General features: G+C 30.3%; 1 protein-coding gene and 1 long non-coding RNA gene across 3 annotated transcripts in view; one reads left to right on the forward strand and one right to left on the reverse strand.

The window, feature by feature from the left end:
* Positions 1-22,221, forward strand: part of LOC107453500 (uncharacterized) — an 89,907-nt gene that overhangs the window by 32,002 nt on the left and 35,684 nt on the right. Inside the window, exon 2 of the mRNA XM_016070359.3 lies at positions 18,499-18,797. Within this exon, the coding sequence (XP_015925845.1) occupies positions 18,513-18,797 (285 nt within the window). The 5' untranslated portion in view covers positions 18,499-18,512. The remainder of the gene's footprint in view (positions 1-18,498; positions 18,798-22,221) is intronic.
* The window catches only part of LOC139427288 (uncharacterized), a 64,354-nt gene that overhangs the window by 8,173 nt on the left and 33,960 nt on the right, over positions 1-22,221 (reverse strand). For both annotated transcript variants that reach the window (XR_011638404.1, XR_011638405.1), the window contains exon 2: positions 20,247-20,297. This is a non-coding gene — a long non-coding RNA (uncharacterized lncRNA). The remainder of the gene's footprint in view (positions 1-20,246; positions 20,298-22,221) is intronic.

Here is a 22,221-nt window from a genome sequence, read left to right on the forward strand (position 1 = left end):
GAGATTCAATGCGACTCAAATTTGAAGGCAAAATTCATTGAAGTGGGTATGCCTGAATTTTACAAATATTTACAGGCAAGGTTTGAAAATACTCGAAAATTCGCATATGAAATTATTTCCATGTTTGGAAGTACTAAACAGTGTGAGCAATTATTTTCCGTTATGAATGGAAGTAAATCTCCTGTCCGAAACCGTATTAGTAACGCTCACGTTGGGTCAATTTTGAAAGTAGTCTCGGCCAATAAAATTTCTCCCGAAATAGGAAAGATAGTAGCAGAGAAGAGATGTCAAGTATCAAACAATAATTTAACTTTATATATGTTTATTACAATGTACTATTTAAAATAAAAATATTTGTTTCTATGAACATTGATTTTTTTTGCGGCCGACCTAAAGTTAAGCATTGTTTATTTGGCCCAAGTTAGCTTTTGAGTTTGACACCCCTCACATACAGTATAGCGAACCTTCGAAGGACCGAAATTTCTGTTCACTATAACCGGGAGTTCAATATATCCGTACTGCAAACAATTGTAACTAATTTTTCCGAACTGCTTCCTTTTATTACATATTTTTTAAATGAATGACCCATAATAAGAAGTACAAAATTGGTTAAACAATGTGTAGTAACAAAAAATGTGTTAACTTTTATTTTTTATTACTCTTCGTCTTGCGTATAAATAAATTTAGGGATGGCCTTTATTTAGAGCTGGGAAACTGAGATAGAAGAAGCAAACAAGAAAAAATGGTTATGGCTACATTCCATTCAATAGATGATTTTAAAAATTGGCATTTTTATTTCATTTAAAAATTTCAAAACTACCAAAAAATGAAGGAAAAAAATCTGTCGAAGATAGCAAAAAGTTCATTATATGCAATTTCCTCTGTTTTTTTTTATTCACTATATCCCCAAAAAATAATGTTATATGCGCATAGCAAGGCAAGGGAGCGAACATTTCGTTCACTATATCCGGGAGTTCACTATAAACCATGTTCACTATAGAGGGGTTTGATTGTAGTTACTAAAGAAATCTGTTTGATTATCGGAATTATATTTAAACTAAAATATTTAATGCAGAAAAAGTGTGAAAAAATAAATTTTTCATTTATAATCGAAAATTAATCAGTAATTGATTTTGCAAATTAAAGAAATTTCAACGATGAATAATTATTTCTCTTGTGTCTTAATATTTGCAAATAAGAGCAAATTTTAAACATTAGTGTTTGGAAGTGAGCCGTGTTTGAAAGATTTTACCTTTAACATAGAAAAAGACTTCGGTGTTTCAGGCTGTATTTCATAATCATGAATTATTCAAATGTTAAGTGCAATATTTTTCACTTATTTCGACCTAAATTAATACAAAATAATGAAAAATACATTTAATAAAAATTTTGGGTCGAAGGGTAAAAAATCATTCTTTATAATATCTATGAGTAGCTAAGAAAAATTGAAAATGCTTCAGTATTTAAGCATTTTGAAGTATTTATTATTATTTTGTCGTTAAATATTATTTATTGGAAAAGTTAAAAACAACTTTTTATATGATTTAATGTGGTAAAATGTATTTAATAGTCCTAAAAAAGGTAAACGGAGTTTAAATGGAATCTGATGAAGATATATTAGAAACAAAATATGCTTATTTTACAACTGAAATTTTAATACTTAAATGATATCACACCTAAACTATAACGAACACAGCAGTACCATAAAAAATTATTTGGTCGTTCCCATAATATTTTCACCGAATGCAAGTTTTATAAGCTTAAAATAAATACGATTATTATCTGCTTAACTTATAAAAGAAACTATAAAAACAAATGAGGTTTCAAATTTTCAGATATAATATTTTTTTATTTATTAGGTTATGTAAATCCAACACACAAATAGTGGTATGTTCTTTAAAATTTTTTAACTAATTTAATGCAACAAAATGGGCATAAAATAAAACAGTTATAAACAAAAGGCATTTTAAGCATTTAAGAAATAAGATTATATAAAATACGTTTTTTAAATTAGTAACATTGTTTAGGATATGTAATTATTCCTATAGATCTTTGTCTTTGGGTAAAGAGTTGTGTTGAGTCAAATATCGGTACTTATTAGATGGATTTAATTAAATAATTTTTATTCCTAACTTAGATGTCAATTTGCATAATTATATGTAATTATTCCTATAGATCTACGTCTTTGGGTAAAGAGTTGTGTTGAGTCAAATATCGGTACTTATCAGATAGATTTATTAAAATAATTTTTATTCCTAACTTAGATATCAATTTACTTATTTTTGAATTGTAATTAGTAACTTTTACTATCTTTATTTGTAATAAGAATTTAAAATATATGCTTTAAGGAAGGTTTTAAAAAACACAATACTTTTTGAATCTCTAAGACCTGCATTAAATGATTTTATACTTTCCAGCCACTTTTGTTCTGTTAAGCCTAGTTCATATACACCTTAATATTCTCTTTGTGCAACGTCTATGTTCGATTTACAAACTTATTTTACTTTAAGAATTCGTTTATATATTCATTCTACATAATTGAACTTTATATTATATTTGAAAAAAAAATCATTATTGTCTCGTATGTGTACCTTTTCTTACTGAAATTATAAATTTTAGTTTAACTGAATAACAAAAATAGTGGCGGCTACTTTACACTAAGAACATTAGCGTAGCTTCGACACTAGATCCATGAATTATGTATGGCGTTTCCCTTACACGAATTAGATGTAAAATAGTTGCATAGATGATTACTTTATTTTAACCCACATTCGCACACACAAAAGTATTTACTAAACAGAAATGTTCAAATATGAAACAAAAATAACGAATCGTTATATTTTTATTGCTGAAAGAAATTTAGCTGCAAAATATGTCTTTTAAAAATACGACTTCATACAAGCAGAAAAAAAGAATTGTTGCATTATAATAAAAAATAAAACGTAATTACATTCTTGACGTGAAATTCGAATACAATTTAAAAAAAGAATGAAATATTTCTTTAAGATGCTATGTATAAGACAAAAAATATTTGTTTATGGCAAGATATCTGGATTTTTGAGCTTATAACACAACTAACTTTATTCAAAATAATAAGAAAATAATTCAAAATAAAAATAAGAAGGAAAAGTTGGTAAACATTTTAAGTTCAACTGAAACAAGTTGAAAATGTTTTCTTGCTTTTTCATTTGAATAGCAAATGATTTCTCGAGAATCGAAAAAGATTTTTTTTTCATTCTTTTTTTTAAGAATACGTACATTTTTGTTTTTCATTCTACGTTCTGAATATTTGAAATATTTAATCTTTGTGTGAAACTAAATTAGAAAAAATACTTTTTGTATGAGTTTTGTTTATTTCAAAAAATATTTCTGATTTTGGAAAAGAAATTTTAATTACAATAAATTTAGTAAATTTTTAATATCTAAGAAACTGTAGTAAAAAACAGAAATTAGTAGTGTTATCGAATAATTATAGATTAAAAATTAAATAAAATAACTTATTTTCGGTAAACAATTTTCAAAAATTTTATTTATTAAATGTATTTTAACTTAAATAATAAATTACTTTTAACAAATATTAATTTCGTTGCTACTACATGTGCGGAAATGAGACTTTTGTCTATTTAAGTGAAATTAAATGTATGATTTGAAAGTAAAACGTATCACGTACATTAAAATCTAGACGCCATTTAGTTTCTTGAGACTGGGTACATACTGTTGCCAAGAAGGCTGAAGGGGGTCTGAATCTTAACGTTATTACCACAATACTTCTTTAATTCCTCATCACGTGGTTAATTTGTCCGCGTCTTGTCAGTGTACTCCCCAATAGGTGACCCTGGACTATTGTAATACGAAAATCTTATTCGTGCATAGATGGCAGCACCACAAAGCGCTTATTAACACAAAAAACGAAGTATTTACCATCTCTTACTATAGATGGCACCACTAAATAAACTAATTAAGTCACATCCATAGATTATTTAATAAAATACAACTCACTGTAATTCCAGTGTCCATTATCTAACGAAAAGGCTAACAATAATGTTCAGATAAGTTTTATTTTTACGATTTCAAATCTACCTTGTTTTAAACAGTTTCAAAACCATAAAGGTAAAGAAATGTTTCAAACCATAAACTTTATGGCTAATTGGATGGGCAGACTGCTTCCATTTATTTTACCGTAATTTTAGAATAAAAATTCCTACAGTGCAATCACAAAAGTAATTCGGCAATAAAAGTATTACTGAAATCAGAAAGGAAGAACGTTTAAATGGAAATTTCCTAGCAAGTATGCATAAAAATTTTTTATAATGTAAAACAAACTATAAAACTGAATCAAGCAGAAAATTGATATTTCAAAAACACATTTAAAATATTCACTGACGCATGACTTTATATAAATTTAATACTTTTCTCAATCCTTGTAACTCACGTTGACAATTATTGTAGGAAAAGTGTTGTTTTAAACTGTAAGCTCTAAGCTCACATATTCGAGGGGAAAAAAAACTCTTATTGTAATAATTCATATCACAAAAATGGATTCATCGAACAAAATTTCGCATTAAGATTTATTCTTATAATTGTTACACTTAAGTTAGTTTAACATGGAAGCGAAATGTTCACATTGTTTTATTAAAAAAAAAATCACATTTTTTTGTAATAATTCATAGAAAAATGAATTTATTAAATGAAAATTCGCATAAAGATTTATACTTATAATTGTTATACTTATGTTACTTTAATATGAAAACGAAATGTTCAATTTTTTTTTATTCAGAAAAAATCTTTTTATTGTAATAATTCATAAAACACATTGAACTCATAGAATAAAAATACACAAAAATATTTAATCTTTTGATTGTTGTACTTTTACTTTAAACTGAATGCGAAATTTTCGCATTGTTTAACTAGGAAAAAAAATCTATTACTGCCTTTGAATTGATCTTCTCAAATTACTAACATCATTTAAAATCGCTATATTTTTTGGAAGAAATATTACATTTATAATCACCAATATTAAATTCAATATTTGTGAAAAATAAAATATTACGCAAAAATATTATTAAGTAATTAATGTTTCCTGAGTGCAATTAAAAATCCATAAACATTAAATAAAATAGAAAAACATTTGAGATAAATTCAGCTGCATAATGACTCTCAGGGAGAACTGATTTTTCACGTTATTGATTTTTCAAAATTAGTAATCCTTAAAATGCAACAAAGGAGATTCTATCGCCATTTTTGTGAAAAATGGATATTATATTATAATTTAGAAAATATATAATCGAAAAGAGAAACGTGATTTTTTTAATTTTTTTAAACACTAATGGCAAAAAGTTCAAAGTATAAATTAAGAGTATTAACACGTTTATTTAAAAAAATAAATAAATGAATAATAAAATCTTCTATATTGAATCATGATATTTTCAGTTATATTAAAAGCTAAAAAGATCAATTTTTAATTATCTTTTAAGAAACAGAAAGACTCGTAGAAGATTTTTTTTTGTATATTATGAATACTTTCTGTGCCACACTAAATTAAATAAAATTAAATATATAAATTAAATAAAATAAATTAATTTGCGTGCGCTAATAATAATTAGCTAAAAAATGATTCCCTGGCTCTCTAAAGAATAATGAATACTTTTTATTTTATTTAACTGCGAACAAAACATTTTCCAAATTATAAATAAGAATTAAAAAAATAAATGTAATTAAAATTAATAAATGTAATTAAAATTAATAAATGTAATTAAAATTAATAATTATTAAAATAGAATTAAAATAATAGATCGTAATCGAACGCGAAATATCATTATTTTTTGACGATAAATCGCAATATGAAAAGTCTGATATTGTTAGCTATGACTTTCCTTACAGCCAAAAATATTTATATGTCATCTAAAATAATGTTTTCTGTCTGTAGATCAAAATATTAGTATTTCGATATTAATCACCATTGGTTATGACTTTTCGCACTGATAACACTAGGAAACATTTTCAATTGCATGAAATTTCTTAACGTCGCTAACTTCAAATCTGCAATCGGTTTTTCCCTACAACCTACAATTTCTTTTAATGATATTTTTATCTATTTTTTGTCAAAATGCACAAGCTTAAATTAAAAACGAAGTATACAGGGTGATTCTAAAAAGATGGGCAAAATTTCAGGAAGTGATAGTACACACCCAAGCAAACAATTTTTATCGAAGAATGCATGGTCGAAAACAAAGCGCAAAACCGCTAGAGGGTGTCAAAGATTATGTTTTTATATGAGGCAAACACACACAAAGAACAATGAAGTTAAATTATAAAAGCAAACTTAATGGCATGTGATTACAATAAGTGTTTAAAACAGTGGCCAGCAGCGGCTATGCACGCAGTACAACGGCGAAGAAAACATAGGCGAACATTCTGAAACACACCAAGTATATCACGAATTTTCCCTGCAGCGGCCGAAAGCTTGGCGACAAGTAACTCAGCGCAGTAACTCGCAACAGGAATGGAGCTTTCAGGTTTGCATCAAACAACTTTCCAAATGTGCCAGCACCTTTGCGTTTTATTATCGGCCATACATTCTTTGATAAAAATTGTTTGCTTGGGTGTGTACAATCACTTCCTAAAATTTTGCCCATCTTTTTAGAATCACCCTGTATAATGGGTGGTAGGATAAATGTTGCCACAAACTTTTAACAGCTTCCCTGATTATCCCGAGTTAACTCGGGTATGTATATATTGCAAATATTTATTATCCCGAGTAAACTCGGGTATGTNTATCACTTCCTAAAATTTTGCCCATCTTTTTAGAATCACCCTGTATAACGGGTGGTAGCATAAATGTTGCCACAAACTTTTAACCGCTTCCCTGATTATCCCGAGTTAACTCGGGCATGTATATATTGCACATATTTATTATCCCGAGTAAACTCGGGTATAGCAGAATTCGTCAATATGTTTTGTTTTATCGCATTTTTACTCGGCGGGAAGCAAAGCAAAGAATAATGATAATCTGCTGTGATTGGAAGTTTGCCAATTATTGTTTGGATGTTTTGCTGTTTGTGGGACTGCAGACGTGAATTATTGACAATTGTATATACGATGGTTGCTGAATTTTCATAGAAAAAAGAGTAAAAAAAAATAACATTCGAGAGCGAAAGTAAAAGTAATGCAGATGATTTTTCAGATTATGAAGATTTGATCATATACAAAGTCTATTACACTCTATAACAAAAAAATCGACGCACCAAGAAGGAGTTGTCCGATTGAAACGAAAATTGGTGGATAGGAAGACAATGTACAGAATAGTAAATGATAAAAATTTCAGAACAAATTGAATAATTTATTGCAGAGTTACAGTAACAAGTTCAATAAGGTGTTGACCCGCCTCTAGCCTGGAAACAAGCTGCCACAGCGGCGTGGCATAGACCGATAAAGCTCCCGGGTGGACTATAGCGGTATTTCCTACCAAATTCGATCCAATTGTCGAACGAGGTCATCAACATTCCGTGCCAGATGCAATCGCCTTCCCATCATATCCCAGACATGCTCGATGGGAGAGAGATCTGGCGATCTGGCAGGCCAAGGAAGAGTTTGACAAGCTTGCAGACAGTTCATAGCAACACGTGCCGTATGTGGTCTCGCATTGTCCTGCTGAAAAACCAGCCCAGGGAGCTGCAAAAGGAACGGTAGAAAAATAGGTCTTAGGATGTCGTCGACGTACCGCTGTGCAGTAAGTGTACCTCTAATGACGACCAAAGGGGTCAGGCTGTCAAAGGAAATGGCACCCCAGACCATAATGCCTTGTTGAGGGCCGGTGTGGCGTGGAATAGTGAAGGCAGGATCCCCCTATGCCCTGTGCGTCCCCAAACACGTCTTCGATGATCGTCAGGACACAGTTGGAAACGGGATTCATCGCTAAAGACTTATACGTCCCCAGTCGGCATCATTCCAGCCTGATCTGTTCAAAACATTCTTGCATACGAAATTTCAAATCAATCGGATGATTGCTTCTTGGTGCGTCGATTTTTTTGTTATAGAGTGTATTTAACTTTTTTCATTTGTCCGAGATAATTTGGGATAGTAAACTGATGGTAAATTAAATATTTTTTACACGTAAAAATATTTAAATTTCAACTTAGAACTTGTGTATTATGTTTTATTTTAGTTCCTTGATTTATTAATGAAATAAAAAATGATATGTTGATTTTTTTTTTGCATTTTTTTCCTTCAAAAAAAAATTGGTAATAGAAGCTGTTAAAAAATTCCGTAGTTTTAGGAGCAAAACTAATTTAAAATTAGAAATCCTCTCATTCAAATTAGACGAGTCAAGAATGGTCAAATACTTTTATAAATGCAACGAAAAATTTGTTTCCTATTGTAACCGTGACTAAGAGCTCTCTTTTTACTTTGCAGTTCTAGGATTGCTAAAATTCTAATACATATTACAGTTCCGAAACATTAAAACTATTTTGCGAAAAGATTTTAATGTAAGTTGTACTTCTTTGAAAGTCTTTTACTCGAGTTCTATCAGACCATTTTAAATGAAAAGGCGCGAGAAATAAGCCGTTTATCTATCCTAGAATTTAATGGAAGAAAAAGAGTTGGAGAGACAAAAATAAACTAAAAGGTAAGGAAAAATTGGATCTCAGATTCGAGAGTCCTGCGAAATATTTATTGAAATGAGATTAAACTATAATGCATTTTTGTTAGTTTATAAGATTAACTTCTGCTCGGATATTTATAATGATGCATTTTATAATTTCAAGTATTAAGCATAAAAAAAGTTTGGTTATTCCTGATTTTTTGGAGATTCTGTTTATTTGTATGTCTATTTTACAGTTCAAGCAACAAAAAAAAACAACTTCGGTAAAGTAAAACTAAATTGAATTATCGTTGATTCTCATTTTCGTTTCTCAAATTTTACTTTTAAGATGGTGATTTCCCTAATTTGATAGCCAAAAACCCAATTACATTGAAAAAGGTATGCTTATTCAGAGAAAGAGCATTTCTGCATTCGATTTCGTATCTTAGATTATAATTAACAATAATTAATTAGCATATATAAGATCGTTTCTATGAACCATTTAGATTGGTGTTTAGTTTCCGAAAATCCGATCGTTAGGACAAAAGTGGTTTCGAGTAATATTTCTTTTGTGTGCATTGTACTTCCTTCTTCTGCAGCAAACTTTTCAATTATATTTGAAAATTCGCTAAAAGAAGGCAAATTCAAAAATATAACATTGGGGAACAAATGTTTGCTCAATTTATACGAATACCTGATTTTGCATCAGATTTAGTCTAATTCGGATGCTGGGATTTTAAATCTGAAATTAGTTTTACTCCTACAATGTTTTTAAAAATGACATTTAGTCTACTTTGTCGAAATGTACAAATTTAAAGACAACAAGGTGTTGTGTAAATGTAGCTACAAACTTCGAAGGGAGTTAGGGCACAATCATCAGGAGTAAAATTACGTAAAAAAACCATGCCCGGAAATGTCTTCGTACTCGATTTAAGGCACTTTCCAATTAGAATTTGTTCAGAAGCACATGAAAATCAGTTCCTAATAGGAAAGTGCCCCTAGCGGCGTATTAAAAAATTTCCGGGAATGGCTTCCTGTGCAATTTTAATCCTGATGATGTGCCCTGCCTCTGCTAGAAGCTAGTCGGAACATTTATGCAATCCCCTGTAATATCTAACGTATTTTAACTGGTATATATTTCGACAAAATTGATTTCAAAATTTAATTTAAAAAAACTATAGCTTGGAAAGAGAAACCAATTCCAGATTTTAAATCATTGATACGAAAGCATACCCTCCAACTGCTACGGAATTTCCGTAGTTTCAAAATTCTTCTTTTCAGACGGTAGCAAAATTAATGTCTCAATATTTAAAAAAAATTTATTTTAGCGTAACTTGTCCATTATTACTTATAAAAGTGCAGGCCATATGGCTAGATTCTTAAGTTCTGATAAAAGTTTTATGAGAGATCCATTTGCTTTAAAAATTTCTACTTTGGTTCGCTACCACTAGAAAGAATTATTTTCAAAATCCTCATAAGTTGGAGGGTATGCGAAAGTATCTAAGATTTATCAAAAAATCTTCTCATTCAACAAAAAACAAAATAAATATTCCCCAGTATTTTGATAAAAGGTGAGCGTTTTTATTAAATTGTGAACAATGTATACTTTAATATGGTAAAGCAATCTAATATAATATAATGAAACTAACTTTTTTGAGGCATATCATTCAACTGCAGTAAATATGATTGGTTAAAAATCAGTATTTTGCTTTTTATTGTATGAAATAAAATACTAAAATTTTGAAAAGTTATTTCTCGTACTGAGAAACAACCTGATATAAACATCATCTTTCTTGCAGCAAAAATTCAAACTATACATATTTTAAGCATTTGTAAAAAATACTACAATTTAAATTTTTTACGGCTATAAAAGATGATACTAAAAAGTAAAGGATTTTTTCCTATTACTATGAAACATTTTAATGGAGCAATTACTTTCTTGGAATTAATTTTTGAATTATATCTGAACCATTCATAAAATGAAAAATTGTTGAATTCTTAATACAACAAAATAATTTAATGCAATACAATGGAAATATTTTCTTCTTGCAGAAAACATATGGATAGTATCTTAAAAATTCATAACAAAAACTTTTTCCATTTTTAGGGTTAAAAGAAAATACTAAGAAAAAAAAAGATTTAAATTTCGAATACCAACTACAGTCAATTTAGAAATTATATCTGAAATATTCGGAAAATAAAAAAGCATTGAATTTTTAATACAGCGAGGTAACTAAATGCGATGCAATTGTACACTATTAGAAATCTTTCAAAAATAGCGGTTAAATAACAATTTCTTTAATTGTTATTTTACCGTATTAAAACAAAACAGTCAAATAACAATAAATAAGAAGGTATTCAAAATGTTAATTGTGAGAAAAGCAGTTTATTAGCTGCGTATTACACAGAATGCGTTTAAAGAACCATAATTCTACTAATAACCAACTAGACCCACCAAGTGAAACGACTTACATCCTTGCAGATGGCTGCATAATACAGCCAAGAGAGCTAATCTGCTAATGTCATGATTGATAGAATGGGGGTTCGAGTCCCAACGTTGACACCATAATAATTGCTCCATTCCTTATCGCGCATGAAGAGTGTCCAGTGTCTTGCACTTCCCAACTGTTACCCTGCATTATTAGAATATCATACTTTTATTCAGCAAATTAGTAGCGGATGATTCAGAAAAGCAATAGATGGCAGCACCGTAAAGCTGCCGAACTATCTCTAATATCCAGTTAAATTTCTTTTTCAGGCTTTTGAAACCATGCTAGTTGTAAATGATTTAAAAACTGTAAAGAAAAAAAGTATATTTAAACTTTACGTTTATTTAGATGGACAAGCTTCCGCCGGTTATTTCATCATAATTTTAAAGTTAAAATTCTAACAGTGTACTATTTCTTTCTTGCAGCAAACTTTCCGATCATAACTAAAACATTCATAAAAAATCTTTTTCCATTTTGATGGTTCTTAAAAAAACTACTAAAACACAGATAGATTTAAATTCCTAATGCTGCGAAATATTCTAACGGAACAACGACAGTAAATAACAACGACTGTATATTTTTAAATTATATCTGAAAAATTCCGAAAATAAAAAAGCGTTGAATTTCTAATGCAGTGAAACAACTTACTGCAATACAAAAGTAATATTTCTCTTCTGCAGCAAACTTTCCAATTATGACTAAAAAGTGCATAAAATTTCTGTTATGGTTATTAAAAAACTACTAGGAAAATAAAATTCAAATTCCTAATTCTGCGAAGTTACCTAATACAACATAAGGGAATCATCTTTTTCTTTTCGCAAACTTCAATTATATACAAAACAAATTGTTAAAGTGTTTTGATTTTTATTTTTACTAGAAAGATACTAAAGCGAAAAAACAAGATTGAGTTAAATTCCTAATACAGTGATACCACCTAACGAAGTAATTTTAAAGTTAATACAAAAAGGAAAATAAAAAGAATACTCAAAGCTGCAGTTCTGCTCGTAACTAAAGAGTGGCGTTGGAGATAAGCAATCCGGGTTTTATTGGGTTCCCGAAAAGAGGATTAGCTTGCAAGAGTATTAAAGTACATTTAGGTTTTCTATTGCATCTGTCTAATCTTTATTGTGAAAGAGGAAAAAAAGATTTGGCCTACACAAGAAAAAAATAAGCTAATTAGTCGGTGATACGAGAAAGCCTTTCTAAGCATTATGAAACTTTTGCGTATGAAACTTAGAAAATGAGAATGAAAGTAATTGAGAATTAAGTGAAAATTGATGTTACGAAACGTTAAATTCTTTTGTTTCTCTGAGAATACCAGGCAACCTCAAATATTTAAAGTATAGTTCTCTTCAATGGAAAAAAAAGAATTGCTCTATCAGTTAGTTAAAACACATTAAATAAGAAACCTTTTAAATAGTTGGTTTAATGAAGAGGGGAGTATTAGAAAATTGCTTAATAATGATTCGAGTCTAATTGAAAGCAATCTTGCATAATTAAATAACTAATATAATATTTAATTAACTTATGGAGTTAACTTAGCTTGAATTTTAATCTCAATCTGTTAATAGCTTTATTAAACTTTGAAACGCATTTATAGTAAGCAAAATGGTATAATAGCATAATTTATGGAATTATCATATAACTCTGATAATACAGTTCACATTATTGTACTGAAAACCTCTCATAAAGTACAAAGTGTACTTAGTATGTGAGTACACATTATTATAGCCAACCTATTTGGTATTTTTACTATTGCTTATAAAATGTTAGCATGTGAACATTGTTAATATGTTAGCAAAACATGCAGTTCGAGGGAACAGAATAAAATTTTGTTTTACAGAATATGAGCTCATTAAAAATGTTAAACCGATTATCCAGCTATAAAGGGTAAAGTAACAAAATTGCGAAGTTTTTAAATAGTAACACCGGCTTTTTCTCATCAAAGTGTAATCCTCACAGTAAAAAAACTTTAGTCTCGGTGGATCAGGATCATGGGTTAGAGTTTTCTTAACAACTGACTAACCATGAGAGGGGTTTCGTGGTTTTTCTCTCTATGTAACGTAAATGAGGGTTATTTACATCAAAATGTCTAGCACGAAGGTTAGATTGTTCCACTGCTTTTTTAAATATTCTCCTGCCTAATTGATAATTATAAGGCTACGGAAAAAACATTGACAATCGTTAACCCAAAAATGGGTCTGCTATTCAACGCCGATAAATTAAAATAAAATAGAAAATTTTAAATGGAGTTGTAATGACGAATACTAAGACGCTAACGGCTCTGTTCCTGTAACAGTAAGAGTGAGTACTGAATAATCATAATAAAATTTTTTATCATTTCTTGAGAGCAAATTAAATAATTCTGTTTTTGCGAAATTTTATTCCTTTTCTCATGAACGGTAAATGAACTGAGAGGTCATTGTAAAGCAAAAATAATTTATAATCACCCTGTTGACTTTGAACTATTCGTTTGACATTATTGAAGTATAATTAAAAGAATATGAAACGAATATATGAAAACATTTGATTACGTGAAATGCTGTGAAATCTACTAAAAAGTTACAAAAGAAAAAAATCTTTAATTCTAGAATGATTTTGCTTTATTTGAAAAAGTTAATTTTATTTGAAAAGACTTTAAAGCAACATGAAATGTCAAAAAACAATTAAAATTTAAATTGATTCAAGACATAAAGAAAAGAAATATTTTTATAATTATATTTATAAAATATTTTCAGAATTTATGAAATTTTTTTTTATAATTATTAACTCAACTTCATTTTGAAAAAACTACTTTCGAGTCAAGTATAAAAAACTTAAAGGAAACTTACATGAGAAACCATATACTTACCGCGCTTTCGTTTAAGTTTTTAAGTAACAAAATTAAATTTAAAAATTTCTGAAGACAAAAAAACAAAAACATAAACAAAACAAATAAAAGCATAACTATGTATATCGTGAAATTTAAAATGTAACAAAATTAGAGGTCCCAGTTTGATCGGCTTTGGGTATTAGCTTTTTCTAAGGGAAGCTAAGGTTTTGTTTTAAGGAATAACTCTAGGCTTAGTAAATTTGATTTAAAGTTATTTTTTACTCACAAACAACTCAAAGTTCATATACAGTGCCACTTAATTGCAGTAATTTCGTTTTGAGTCTTTTATAGTGTAGGCAAAGTTAACAAAAATTCTGTTAGTTATAATACATAGTTTCCTACCTCTCATGTACATAGTTTAAATCTTATTTACAATTTTCTTTACATATAGTTTCTTACAATTTATTGAAAATAGTAAAGTAGATGCACTGTAAAAAAATCTGGATCAAATTTCCGTAAAAAATACCGGCACTCAGGGTTCCGGTACTGTTTACCGTAAAATCCATTTTTATTGGAACATGTTATGGAACAAAAAATTGATATACCATAATTTTAACAGTTGTAATTACCGTCAAACCTCTAAATCATTCTAATTAAATAAATATTACTGTAAACATTACGGTATACTATTTAATGGTAAATATAGATTTACCGGTAAAAGGAATTTTAAGGATGATGAACCCAAAGTGCCGATAAGTTGATCCCGGTTTTTTTGTAGTGTGGCAAGCTTGCAGAACTAATTTATATGCACAAAAATAAAGAATATATTTTGAATATTTTGAAAATTTTTGTATGGGGTTTAAGCTAAATTGCAGTCCAAAAACCCATGACTTTGAAAAATTTTCGCATCTTGCTTTAAAATGTAATTATTAATAACTGAAATCTTATACAATATGCTTACAAAAGATATGCTATGTTTTCTTAATATTTGTTAGATTTAAAAATGATTTTTTCTTACTAAGGTAAAAAATACAAACAACGAATGTTATAAATTGAAACAAAACCTTTTCGAAATCATTAATAAAAAATATCTCAACGGTATGTCCTTTTATGTTATTTTATCTCGAAAATTTGTCAGCTTTCGCTCGCATCACTTACAAGGATAAAAATCTTTGTCAATTTAGGAAATCTTCTAAACAAACAGAGAATATATCAAGACTTGTTTTTCTCCAGGCACCAAGAAAAAGCAAAGTTCTTCTTAGATGAAATAAAACAAATCGATTCTTATTGCCAACATATCTAGAACATGCCTTATAGGTTGATTCCCAAGACACAGTGAAAAACACTTGATCAAAAACTTTTCTTAGAGAATATATATAATATTTTCTTAGAGAATATTGAAGAAAATTTCCTATGTTCTATTAGTAACAGATAATCAGATTTATTTTGTCATGAAGATTATAGACAACAAAAGTTTTGTCCCATTTTAAAGGAAGGTACATAAAGGTACACGAAACGAGAATATTTGCTAAAAAATTCTAAGAAAATAGGAAATTCTGATTTACTTGTTGGCACGTCATGTCATTCTTTTTTCTTTGAAGTATTTGGACTCAAAATTTAGCTAACTTAAAAGTTGGGTTAAATATAATAAAATTTAACTGTTTAGGTTTCAGAAATATTTAAACGAATTTACATTTGCAAATAAAGGTAATTTTCTCCTTACAAAGCAAAAAGGAAAAATAAACTTAACAGAAAATGTTCCATGATGCTTGGACAATGCGTGGACATTTTTATGGCTTGGGACATTGCATTTTTATATCTAATTGTTCCTTAGAATTGTTTTCATTTTGGTGTTTAAGAAATTACTGGAAGTTCCACTATATTCGAGCTTTACAAGCAGTTTTATTGTTTATAAAGGTGGTGCTTTTCCCTAACACGCTTTTAGAAAACACTGTTCTAGGGAATTTGAAAATGTGGCTTATCAGTATAGTGTCTGAATTCTTTCGCCCAAAATGAGTAGTTGTACATCCAGAAAATAACAATTGAATAGCCAGAAAAGAGAATGAAAAATAGTAATAGAATTCCAAAATTTCCAATCTGACAAGACTCTCTGTTCGTCTCTAAGAAACGCTGAATAAAATCTGCATTAAGTGTACTAGCTTAGTTCAAAAAGTACTTAACTATGGCTTTTATGGGTAATATAAAAAAATTTAGAGTGTGTGGCTTAGTAACTATAAGTACACCGAAGAGCCCTTACATTATGACCACCCTCCATCTATAACAATGGAATTGCAGGACCAGTTGGTGAGCGCTTGGTACCAGATACCTCAGACTATAGCTCGTTCACCAGGAGTTGGCACTTGGCTCCGCCTTCATCACGTGGTATGCGACGATACTATTTCGCTATTTTTGGGAGAAGGTTGTGAGTAAAACTTGAACAATGTTGCTATTAGGCGATCATTTGGCAAAAATATTTATTTCGCAAACTTTATGTGCATTTTTTTAACAATAAATATTTCATAAATTTGATTATATTTTGCACCATTTCTTATGATATTTCTTTCTTTTGAGTGAATAGTTTGTCCTTTATGAGCCATTTCGCTGGGAGAACAACAGTTTTTAAATTTAAACTATATTTAATTAGCTAGTGTAACAAAAGGTATAATAGCAGATGATAAAGCAAAGTAATGACTGAAAAATAATTCACTTTTTGTGTTTGGCGCAAATTAAGGGTTGTCTCAATTTCAACAACGGGGATGTTTCTCTTCTAACTCCCGCGCTGAAATGAACTCTGCGCCCCAGGAGGTGGAGCCAAGTCTCAACTTCTGATGAACGAACTATACCTGTCAACACCTTGTGGAATCAATGCCACGGCGGGTGCTAGCAGTTTTGAGGGCTAAAGGTGGTCCTACATGTTATTAGCAGGGTGGTCATAATGTAATGGCTCTTCGGTGTAGATATACCCTAGTGCTTATGCTCAATTTTTTTCGGTGGATTTTATTTTGGGACAAATTGCACAATTTGAAAAAAATAAACAAAATTACAGCATCGAACTTTGTTCAATACTTAAGGATTCTGAAATGAAAACAACTCCAACAATTAAGTTGAAAATCTTTTAGCCTCATACAAAATTTGATACTGTAACGCTTTCAACTTTCTCAGTTACTTCAATCTAAAAAGAATCTGAGAACTCTTACTTACACGTGCGTACTCTTTAACTGTGAGTGGTGCAATCGTCATGAAAAAAATTGAGCATTCGTACTAAGATATATCTACAAAGGCTTGTACCCAAAGTATATTTGTTTATCAGTTTGTTAATCATTCCAAAGTGTAACTAAAATTACAAGTTTTAATGCATAACTTTGCTGTTCGCTTTTTATCCACTGTGTTGCTCTTTAATCCAGAATGTTGTAGTGACTAGTTTTCAAAACTTTTCTAACATTTATGCTGTTCTACGATTCACCTCAAGTATCAATAATTATACTACTGAAATTATCTATAGCTTGCAATTTAATATCCCCCATGATTTCGGCAATTATTTGTCATTATAAACGCGCATATCCTCGTTCGAGACTAAAAGGTAGAAAATGTAATGAATTTGGCGACATTCGTAACATGAAGCAAAGTAAAGATAGTAATTTTGACACGTGACATTTGTTATTTTTATTTATTTATTTATTTAAATCGATGAAGTGTTATCGGGGAAAATTCATCAGAAAGCGGTTTATTCTATAACGAAGAAAATTTCGTGAATTTTTAGTAAAGGTATTATGCAATGCTTTTGGCGACATTCGTAACACGAAGCTAATAAAGATACTAATTTAGTTATATGAAATTTTTTATTGTATTATTTATTTTCATTTATTTATTTATTTGCGTATTTTTGAAATAGATGAAATGTTATCGTTAAGAATTCACCAGGAAACGGTTTTTTTATTAACGAAGAAATTTTCATGAATTTTTAGTATCCTTTCTGTGTGAAAAAATCCCTAACGACAGAAAAAATATACTTTTAGAGTCAATTTTCATACGCATGAAATGAGGAAAAAAAATCAATATATCATAATATTTTATAATTTTTTATTTTATAACCATCATTGAACAGTCGACCCAATTTTCGGGTTTACGACTCTAATGTTCAACTCCGTAGCCTTGTCATTTTGAACCCAATCCAGAAGACAAAGGAACTCCTGGATCAAGTACTGGGGGAAATTGGCCTTCGTGGATTACTATTTGATGGAACTGACCCGCATTTGAGTTATATGGAGAGGAAAATCGCCTACGGTTAGTCTGACGGCAAAAGGACTCTAACCCATGATCCGTCTACCACTGAGGATATTTCACGTCAGCACTGTGATCGGTGCAAGCCGGATGGGGAATTCATATCGACCAGCCATTGGCGAGGTTCGAACCCGGTTCACCTCATTGGAAGGCGGACGCTCTATCCCCTGAGCCATCGCGGCTCAATGTATCATAATACAGCTTTTCTCGTTAATCTGTTGACAGATGAAAATTGCTACTATATTCTTTTTTTTTTGCAATCTTACAAAGTGTGTACAGTCAGTGACGCACTTCTTCCGTTTCAGCTCAATAACTTTGTTTTTTTCTTCCTGCAGATTTCCATCTCAACATGAAAGCACTTTTAATTGCCTTCTTCTCCAGTTTTTTGATGACTTGGGTATCTACAACTTCTCAGTTTTATCAAGACTTAAGCGATACACCAGATGAAACTCCAGATGAAGTGAGAGATTTCTTCAGACTTCTTCTTCTATCAAGATATGGAGGACAAGGAGCACCAGATTATCCGGATATTGAAGAAGAAAAACCTGTTATTGATCCTTATTTGTATAGTTCAGGAGCGGCAAAAATGGTTCCGTTTCGTCAAGCTCTACAGAATTACGTAGATTGGAAGAAAGTAAGTTGGACTCCGGATTTGATGTCTTACTGAATTTTTAAGAAATGTCACCGTTGAACAACGAAAACCGAGGTTACAAAACTTTCTCGTAATTTAATGCAATTTGGTTACATTCTTCAAAATAAAACTACGGAAAAATCTAATTTAACCATTTCTTTATTTAAATAACCTTACATTTCTTAATATTTTATTTTTAATTCATGATTGGCTCCTGGTTTTATTATTATTTCCTTTCAATTTGGAGACAGAACTTCATTTTCTTTTTGCTTTTTTCGATTGAACTTTAAATTCAAACCAATTTTCCCCATATTTTTATAAATTTTGAATGTGACTTTGATTTGGTTCTTTACTATAAGCGATCATCCAAAGTTTCATAAAATCATAAGTTTTATAGAATAGCAATACCTTTTAAGAGTTCAAAAAATCCTACTTTATTAAAAAAATGTGTTTTTTTTTTCTTATAGAATACAGTCAAACTCCGCTATAGTGAACCTTCAAGAGACCGAAATTTTAGTTCACTATAACCGGGACTTCACGACATCCGGTTTGCACGCAATTTTGACAAATGATTCCAAACTCCCCCCTCCTTTTATTACACATTACTTAAATAAATGATCAATAAAATAAAATACAAAACTGACTGAAAAATAATAAGTAGTAATAAAAAATATGTTAACTTTTATTTTTTATTACTCTTCGTCTTGCGTACAAATAAAAATTGGTAATCTTTAGCTGACGAGCAAATCCTCAACATCAGATATGAAAACACTTCCCGACTCTCTGATAATTTTTCCTGAATTCATGTTATTACGCTTCTTAATTCTGTGTAACCATTATTCGAGCACATAAAAGTAGTCTCACCAAATCCCTTAGCAAATTCATCGGCTTTGACTTGAAGCATTTCTCCAGATACTGGAAGATTGCGGCTTCTTTGAATGCTGAACCCAATTCAATGATGCTATTCAATAATGAAACGAACACGAAAAAATACTAGTTGCTACATTCCATGCTATCGATGGTTTTAAAAATCGGTATATGTATTGATTTTGAAGTAGAAATTTCAAAACTATTACAAAAAAAATGAAGAAAATAAATCAGTCGAAGATAGAAAAAAGTTCATAATATCCAACTTCCTCTCTTTTTTTGGTTCACTATATCCACGAAAAATTACATTATACATGTGAAGCAACTCACCTGAGCGAACTTTGCTCTCACTATATCCGGGAGTTCACTATAGCGCGGTTTGACTGTATTAGGAAAAAAATCCTGGAATAATGACGCGAGCTTAAAGAAAAGGCAATGCACCTTGGCACCAATCCACTTGCTGCAAAATCTATTATAAGCCCCGTGGCTTCGAATTGCTTCTCTTCACTCGCAAGATCCGTCAATCTTAGTATAATGATTATAACTAGATATTTCCAGAAATTAAAAAACAATATATTTTCTCACCTTGTCTGTTTTTCTCAGAATGATCAGCTTCTTTTCTCAATTCTCCCACATCTAAAGTAATATGATTAAAAAGATACATATTAGAAAAGTATATTAATTGTCAGGCAAATTCAAACACTATAAGTAAGATGATTAAATTGGAAATAAAATAAATGTAACATGTTTGCAGGTCGAAAACATTACAGACCCCCGCCTATAGTTCAGCAGCTAACCTAGTAGACAGGATCAATAGAATCCAGATCATTCACCTTGCATATAAATTTTTTCAGTAGGTCATTTTTTTAATACAGTCAAACCTCTATATAATGAAGTCACTAAATCCCGAAAAAAAGTTAGATAGAAAATTCGTTTGTGCTGAGAGTAGATATCGATAATATCAACATTCCTCTATGAAAAGGTACCCCACAGCAGAATCGAGTTAACATGTCTTATATACTAGTGAATTGGATTTATATTTTTGTAGTAGCAGATACACTACAGTAGGGGAGAGTGGGGTCAATTGTAACATTTTTTACTTAACTATTTTTAACTAACAAAAAATCCAATATATTATTAGTATTAATTGACAGACGAGTAAAGTAGACTATCCTCTACTAGAAAAAAAAAATAAATACCTGATTTTAAATATTATTATATTAGTTATTAACAATTTTTGACAGTCGTGCACTTGTTNAAGTACATAAAAATGGTTGCCAGCAGGGGTGTACATGTAGATTTATTAAATACACCTTGTGCGCCACCTAGGAACCAAATCTAGAAAACGACACTCGAAATTTTTGCTGTGTAACAATCGTACCCTGTTACAATTGACCCCACTCTCCCCTACTCCCCCACCAGAATTATATCTGTGATAGAATTTGATGAACGGATACAACTAGTTGATTCATTGCTATTTTGTGAGAAACCGGGAGAGCTGTATTAAGATCACCATACATTTTGAATGCTAATCGTGTGAGCTGTATTAAGTTCACGGTCGTGGTCGCTTCTCTGTTGCCTTTAGCAGTCGAGTGTATACGTTGTACGTTGTGAGTGATCGGGACTGAGAAGCAACAGCGTGAGGAGGCTAATGTCACAGTCACAAGTAGCAAATCAACTGTTTAATGTGCACCATCCATTGAAGTAGGCATGTTTAAACTGTAGTGGGCGTTTCTGTCAAGGAAGGCGTCGCCACATCACGTCCGAATGTCACCAATGTGGTGAGAGTAGATAACGACAATGTCAACTTTCACTTATGAAAAGGTACCCCACCATGGATACGAGCTAACATGTCTTATATACTAGTGAACTGGATTTATATTTTTGTAGTGTATATACACTACATCGTTAAATAGAAAATCACCGTTTGTAATACTTAAACAACGCAAAACAGGTTTCAAATTCATAAACATTAGACATAACTAAAATGGCAATTGATACACATTTATCTGGTAAATTATTATTTATCGAATTGTTTAAAATGTTTTGAACATTTCCTCATATGAAGGTTTGGGCATTTCTTCACTTCTGTCTTCTTCTTTGTCTTCCTCAGAATTTATTGCTTTATTATTTTTATTCTTCATACTGTTCAAAATCTCCGATTCAGCTAATGTTTTTGTGGTTGCAACTTCAGAATCAATGAAAAGAAAATAATTAATCAGTACATCATCGTTAATTTCGTGGTTCTCTCTTAGCTGTACCCACATTTTTTAAAGTTCTTCTAAAGGAATATCATCCTCGTCCTCTGCACTTTCCAAATTCTCCGAGCAGACTAAGAATCCAGCTTTAGCAAAACTGTTACGAATAGTACGGTCCTTAACATCATAATTTCATGCTTTAAAAATTTCTGTTATGCTTTCTCGTAAATTGATTTTTGGCAATGATTCCTATATGAAAAAAAAGATTTTACTGCTTCCTCTAAAAGTTAAGTGACTGCGAAAATCAATTTATGGTCATTTTCCCCATAAAATGCTTTAACAAGTTTGAAATAGGGAAAGTG

Source organism: Parasteatoda tepidariorum, chromosome X2 (assembly GCF_043381705.1).
Source record: "Parasteatoda tepidariorum isolate YZ-2023 chromosome X2, CAS_Ptep_4.0, whole genome shotgun sequence".
NCBI classification, from domain to species: domain Eukaryota; kingdom Metazoa; phylum Arthropoda; class Arachnida; order Araneae; family Theridiidae; genus Parasteatoda; species Parasteatoda tepidariorum.